A 7,160-nucleotide genomic window follows, 5' to 3' on the forward strand; every position below is an offset into this window, starting at 1 on the left:
ATATAATATACATACATACACACACACACACAGTAACTTTAATGTAATAGATACCTGCATCCATTGGATGTTGTGTTTGGAATCACCTGCTTCGTTTTAAGGTGGTAAAACAAATTGTTTGTATTTTTTCCGTTCTACACACTTTGCAGATTACTTTTTCTGCACTCCACGTGTTTAATCTGTGCGCGCTCCGGCGGGGTGACAATCATCCCGTTTATGCATTTTTATTTTTATTTATTTTTTGGGGAAGACAGTCTGTCAGCCTCTCCCACAGTGCTTCCCCGCTGTACAAGGAGACAGTATTGGGCTATGACAGCAGGAGAAACGAGGTCCAGACTCAACGAGCTTCTGTGCGTCCTCACCTGCACTGACAGTCGCCTCGCTGCGTTCACCATGTGCCGCGGCACGCGCTCCTCCCGCTGCAGGCGCGCCGTCACGTAAACATGTAAACAGTGGTCCGGATAAGTTGTGTTTTTTCCCCCCTCTTCATTTGCGCTCTCAGCCACGCTGCTTCCCGCTTCCTCTGTTTTGACTCCAGCCGGTTACATCATCAAAAAGAATTGCGCAGTTGGCCGGTAGACTACAGATCTCTATCATAGGACAAATTTATATCGTTTCTACCGTATATCGTTTATATTGCGCATTCCTAATGAGAGCTGTTTAGTTTGTTTAGTATCCTCGATGAACAAAACATTCACACCTACATGGTTGGAGAGTCTAATCTGGACTAGTGTGTAGATGTGTTACTTCTCCAACATAAAATCCACTTCAACTCTAGTTTTTAGAGCAGAAGAACAAAAAGACCACCGGGGGGTGAATACTTTTGCAGTTCACTGCAAGGTGGTGGGACGGTTTCTCAGCTCTGAGGTTGGTAACTGGCAGTTTGAGACCAGCTTACCAGGGGCTTCTTCAGATGTTTGTCCAGTCAGAGGTCTCACTCTGAGCTCTAACCTGTCTAACTTTCCTTCCTGGTTCTCAAACTCAACTCTGATGGAGCTGAACTCAGCCCCTGTGTGCTATAAGCCCCTGGTAGCTGACCTGAGTCTTGGTGTTTAGAGAGGAAGATTCCGGTTGGTGGACGGCCCTTCAGTCAGGCAGGCAGGAGGAGGAGCAGCTTCTCAGGGTACGAAGAGCAGAGTCCACCCAGTTACCGTGCCCGGGGGCCCTCTGGGCCTCAAACTCACCTCCGTCACACCCACAAATCAGGTAAAGTCACACAGCTGACTGAAGCGTCCGGGCCCAGACTCTCCAAGGCTCTGTGGAGACCGCTGGAGGAGGCAGGGTCCCTGTGGAGCTGCTGATCATCGTGGTTCAATTCCCGGGGGTCCCAGTTAAACTGAGGTTTGTTTCTGTGTCACTGTGGCTCACCTCTGCCTCTGCTCTCCTCTCCTGTGTCTGTCCTTCCAGAGTCTCTCCTGAGAATGAAGGAGGAGTCGGCCGAGGTGGACGAGTTCACCTTCTGCCAGGGAGCCTCAGACCAGGAGAGCAACGGCTCAGGCAGCTACTACATCAAACAGGAGCACTGAGGAGGTCCGGAGGAGCCGGGGCACACCTCCGGGGGGAACTCCACCTAGGATCAGGAATCACAACGTCACAAGCTGCCTGTGGAATTGGCCCAGGACATGGAGGGGCCGGTCTGATCAATCCTGCAGGGACCGTCTCTGAACCGTCCTCCTGACCTGCAGCTGGAACAGCTGCACCCAGTCGGGTCTGGGTCTCAGAGGTTTGGGCATTCTTTCTCAGCTCCACACTCTGATGTAGACTCCAGATTTAAAGGAAGCACTGAGGAGGAGGAGGAACTGGTTCTAGGCCACATGGAGACCTGAAACTGTGAGATATATTTATTGAGCCGGGTCTTTTTCACCTCCAGCAGCGTGAAGACGGGAGTCGAGCCGGGCCCGTTTCATTATTCTCTTTGGAAGAATATTGTCAGGTGACTTCTTTTCTTTTGTTTATTACTACTTGAAAATGTGATTTTTATTTTCCAATCATTTAGTTTTTGGGTTGTTTTGGTCTTAAAGTTCCATGTTAGGTGGCGTGGTGGGAAACGTGTGTCTTTCTGTAAGATTCCTAAGATAAGTGGAGACCTGGGGAGTCCAGATAGGACCGGCTTCTCCACTGATCCCAGTACAGTTCAGAGCTGCTCACCAGCACTTCCTGTTTCTGCTGCTGCATCCATTCCTGCTGAACTCAGCTCAACAAACCTGCTGCTGTCAAAAAATAAATTATCTTTGTTTTTTCACTCGGCAGCAAACAAATTCCAACAAACACCTGTTTGTGTAAATCCTCCTAGGATTTTTTTTTTGTTTTGCATTTGTTTGATTAAAAACAAAACAAAAATTTCTCAATAACTCACCAAACCCAACTTTTCTGTTCAGACAAATTAAAGTCTATTTTAGTTTGAAGTCAATCAAATTTTCTGTCGCACACTAATCAGAGGTTTTCAGCTGATGGAGAGAAAAGTAAATCTGAATGAGAAATTAAGATTACAAGAGCTTTAAAGTCCATTTTTTAGTAAAGATTATTTTGTGCTCTTCTCCACAGCTTCAATATTTTCAGTTTAAACTTACAGGAGGAGGATTTCAGGGTTTAGTTTTTAAAAGGAGATACAAATTACACAACTCACTCAGAGGAGAGTAGTCTGTTTCAGGAGCTGAATGTTTTACTGCAGACTCACCGAAAACCTTTTGAAGTGAGGTTTTGTGGAAAAGTTCTGAACAGTTTTTACCTGATGGCTCTTAGATTCATTTCTGTGTGGAGAACCTGAGGTACTGGGACGTCAGACCGTCTGAGTTCCAAGTCAGAAAGACCAGCCGGTACGACCTTGAAGTCTAAATATTAAATATTTACACTGAAGCTTAAAGATTCCTCATCAACCCAAACATCACAATCCAACATGGCTGCCTTGGTTCTGCAGCCATAAACTTTGTGTTATCACGGTTGTGTTTAAATGCAGAGAAGTCTGAACTATCAGCTTGTTTTCCTGGTGACTGACCATAAAACCCAGCAAGTCCTGGTTAAATCTGTAGTGGTCTTTGACTGGTCGTTAGCTCGTCAGAATAATGCAGTCATGCAGTTTGAGTCAGAGTCGGGCCAAACGCAAAGTGGATTACTGTCGTCTTAAAACGACTCCAAACTGAATATTTTTTAGCTGATGATGACTTCAGGTCTGCAGGTTTCATCAGTTTCAGCCTCATCCACACTCGAAGAACTCTGGAGGACTAAACTGTTGGTTTTAAACCAGTTTCAGGGCTTGAAACACCACCGTCGTGTTTTCATGTGGGCAGCTATAATCTGTTTGAAGTGATGATGTCATAGCTCTGCCTCTTATCTGGACCTACAGCCCAAGTTGTTTTAAGATTTATTTTAAAAAGCTGTGTTTCTGTTTGGTCAGGATGTGAGGTTGTCTGCAAGTAGTGGCAGCAGCAGCTGGTTGTAGCACTTACTGCAGGATTCTCACTTTACTTCTGCTGATATAACCATGTAGTGTGAAACTGACAGCAGTGTGTAGGTTTATAAAACAGTGTTGGTCCAAACCTTCATAAAACACAAGTTGTTTTAAAGCAGCAACAGTCCACTTTGGTTTTGGTTCTGTTTGGACTCACTGGGAGCTCGTTGATTGGCTCAGAATCAGACTCTAATGACATATCTCCACCAGCGCCTCTACAGCACGGTTCACCCTGGCTGAACACTGCTCAGCACGGTTCAGGTGGTTTACCTTTACACTTCAGTAACAGCTTTAGTGGGTGAGTTCATCGTAAAGTTGGGTGGTCCCAAAGTCTGAAAATTGATGCCACACACACCTTAAGAGCAGGTGGCAATTATGCTCCATTAAGCTGTTTGCCAGCCACCATTAAACATAGTAGAAGAAGAAAAGATACACAACACATCAATGGAGGACATGGTGTTATTACAAATGACAGATAAGGTTGTTGTGAGAGTAGCTCTTGTGACTCAGTGACCCCTAACCAACCAGTGACCCCCAACCAACCAGTGACCCCCCAACCAACCAGTGACAGCACCCCCAACAAACCAGTGACCCCCTAACCAACCAGTGACTGCACCCTCTAACCAACCAGTGACTGCACCCCCCTAACCAACCAGTGACTGCACCCCCAACCAACCAGTGACCCCTTAACCAACCAGTGACCGCACCCCCTATCCAACCAGTGACCCCCTATCCAACCAGTGACCCCCTAACCAACCAGTGACTGCACCCCTAACCAATCAGTGGCCCCCTAACCAACCAGTGACTGCACCCCTAACCAACCAGTGACTGCACCCCTAACCAACCAGTGACTGCACCCCTAACCAACCAGTGACTGCATCCCCTAACCAACAAGTGACCTCCAACCAACCAGTGACCCCTTCCAACCAACCAGTGACTTCCAACCAACCAGTGACCCAGTAATCAACCAGTGACCCCTAACCAACCAGTGACCCAGTAACCAACCAGTGACCTCTAACCAACCAGTGACCCCCTAACCACTCAGTGACTGACAGTCTTGTCATGTGTCTGTGTGTGCAGCTCAGTGTGGTCACTTGGACCCACAGTGAAGTAAGTTCTGAACAGTCTGGTTCCATTTGCTCGTGGAACAGCCAAGTGGAAGTGTGCTGTAGAGGCACCAATGGAAGTGTGCTGTAGAGGCACCAGTGGAAGTGAGGCATAAATAACTGAGGTTGTCCAGAGAGTTCTCTGTTATTGTTTTTAACTTTTCCACACATTCTCACTACAAAAACTCTGACTTTCTTCTAGTTAAAAACTGTTGGTCTGTAATGCTGGTCTGTCCACAGATTAAAGTAGTTCTTTCACTGACCTGTTCTAACCAGAGAACACCGTCAGTTCTCAGCTTTGTAGTTTGGCATCAGAGGAATCAAACATTGGCAGAACTCAGAGCAAGGCAGCTGTTGTGCTAAATTAGTAAGGATGAAGCTGTGGGAAGACATCCTCTCAGAAACAAAATGAGACGAGTCAGAACTGTAAGTGAGCAGAGGAACTGGTCGGGTTTGGTGGAGAACTGGGATTATTTTTCCAGTTGTGTCCTCTCTGGTTTCTATAAAAACTACAGCTTCTTTACTGTCAGACTACTGTGGACTGAACGCAGCAGTTCCAGCTCCGACATGAGGAAATCCTGCTGATCTGGTCCAGACCCGGATCATCTGTAGCAGCAACCCCAGGCCCCGAGAGCCCTCCTGTGTCTGGGATATTCACAACTTGGGTCCAGTTCTTCTTGTGTCGGAGCCAAATGAATTCAGAGTCCAGCTGAGCCACGGGATGAAATGTTGAGTTTTCCTTCAGAAGCATCAGGATTATAATCTCTACATGTGTGGAGGAACAGATCTGTCCAAACAAAAACACACCTCAAATTCCTAGATTAAATGTTTCTCACCTACCTCCCAAAGTCCAAATAAATGTTTTTATAGAAATGAATAAAGATTTGAAGATTAAAGCCCTGCAGCAGATTAATGATGTCACTCAGCTGTCAGGATTAAAGATGCAAACTTCAGACTAAATGTTGAGATTAAAGGTGGAATGTTGATGAGTTGTTATCCTGGGATAACACTCAAAATGCTGAGATAAAGGTTGAAATGTTGAGATTAACGTAGTCTGAAGAGAGACATGAAAACATGAGATTAGTCTCCGTCAATCTTGGAATTATCTTGAGAAAAACAAAAAAGGATAAAGTGTCAAAATTGTTGGGATTCAAATTTTTAAGAAAAGATTACAGATTAATCTGTAATGTTGAAAATACTATTTTAAGAAGATTTGTTCTGGATGTTTCAGATTAAATTTAATAAACTAATTTTCTTTAAGCACAAATGAGATTAACTTGTGTCTAAATTAAATCTGAATCAATTCTAAATAACTGCAGTCTGAGTTAATCCTTATTACTAACAGATGCAGGAGGATTCTTTTTGAGTTTAAATTTATTCATAAAAATGTATTTTACTTTCCCTCATTTACCAGAACTTGTTTAATTTGGCTTTAAACTCAGCAAATTCATCATAAATCATGATTTAAACTGGATTAGATTATCCTCAGGTGAACAAAAACAAGGTTTTCCCAGAGGAATAAGAGAAAAAAAACTACTCCGTGTGTAATCTCCAGCAGATTACTGTTCTCAGCATTTAAACTTTAATCTCAAATATTATTTAGCTGTTTTATTTCCTCTTTAATCTCAACATGAAGAGTTTAGTTGAAACTAAAAGAGATATTCTTTAGCTCCGGGTGACACTCGGGGACAAAGACTTTTATTCTCACAGCACACGAGGTAGTTTTCTCATTTCAACATTATGCAACCACAGAATCCCAGATTATTTTACTATGCTGAGAAATTATCACAACCACAAATGTTCTGATCACTACGTCACTCTAACAGATAGATGATTAACAGATGCTATGGTATAACTGTGAATATTTAGTGTGTGTATATATATATATATATTTAGTAGAAATGCAGAGCGGAGCTCCTCAGAGTTATGATTCAGTTCTCAGGAAGCTTTCTGCTGCTTTTCTTTCATGGGGGGTTTATAAATCTTTATTATCTTCATGTTTTTACAAACACGAGCTTCAGATCCAACCTTTTTCTACTTTTATCATTTCAAACTCAGAGAATCTGGTTAAATAAATAACTATTTGAGTCTTTTTTTAAAGGTATTAAACTACAGAATCATAACGTTCCACCTGAAATCTATGACTTTCAAATATAAAGTTTATTCTAACAAAAGTTTTATTTTATAAAAAAATATATTTTCATATTCTGCCCATGTTTAACTGAAACACGTCACTATAAAGTTCTTATTTAAATATTGACTGTGACACGTTCAGATGTTTAAAAGTAAGAAATGATGTAAATATGTGAACATAAGTGTTAGAATATGAGAATATATGAAGTAGAAAAATGTCCAGCAGCTTCAGTAAAGCTTCACACTCAGCTAGGCTTAAAGTTTAGACACGAAAACGTTCAAGCTCATAAATAAGCTTCAATTTTCACGAGATTTGACTTTTTCCATGTGAGCTTTTCAACTGAAACAAAACTATAAATGGAAACATTCACGACTTTAAAACTTTTTTTAAAAATATAAGTATAAAAAGTAGAGTTTTGAAATGGAGTTTACGTTTTTACTGTCTTTTAGTTCTGAATAATTAAAAAAAACTG

General features: G+C 42.6%; 1 protein-coding gene across 2 annotated transcripts in view; it reads left to right on the forward strand.

Annotated features, from left to right (window-relative positions):
• The window catches only part of mbtd1 (mbt domain containing 1), a 28,289-nt gene extending 22,839 nt beyond the window's left edge, over nt 1-5,450 (forward strand). The window contains exon 16 of one of the 2 annotated variants that reach the window (XM_014018189.1): nt 1,057-1,384. In XM_014018189.1, coding sequence (XP_013873643.1) covers nt 1,057-1,301 — 245 coding nt within the window. In that variant the 3' untranslated portion in view covers nt 1,302-1,384. Of the gene's footprint in view, nt 1-1,056; nt 1,385-1,407 lie in introns of those variants that run through there. The other variant, XM_014018190.1, reaches the window with a different exon arrangement.
• Nucleotides 5,451-7,160: the final 1,710 nt, after the last annotated feature.

Source organism: Austrofundulus limnaeus, unplaced genomic scaffold (assembly GCF_001266775.1).
Source record: "Austrofundulus limnaeus strain Quisiro unplaced genomic scaffold, Austrofundulus_limnaeus-1.0 Scaffold185, whole genome shotgun sequence".
NCBI lineage: Eukaryota > Metazoa > Chordata > Actinopteri > Cyprinodontiformes > Rivulidae > Austrofundulus > Austrofundulus limnaeus.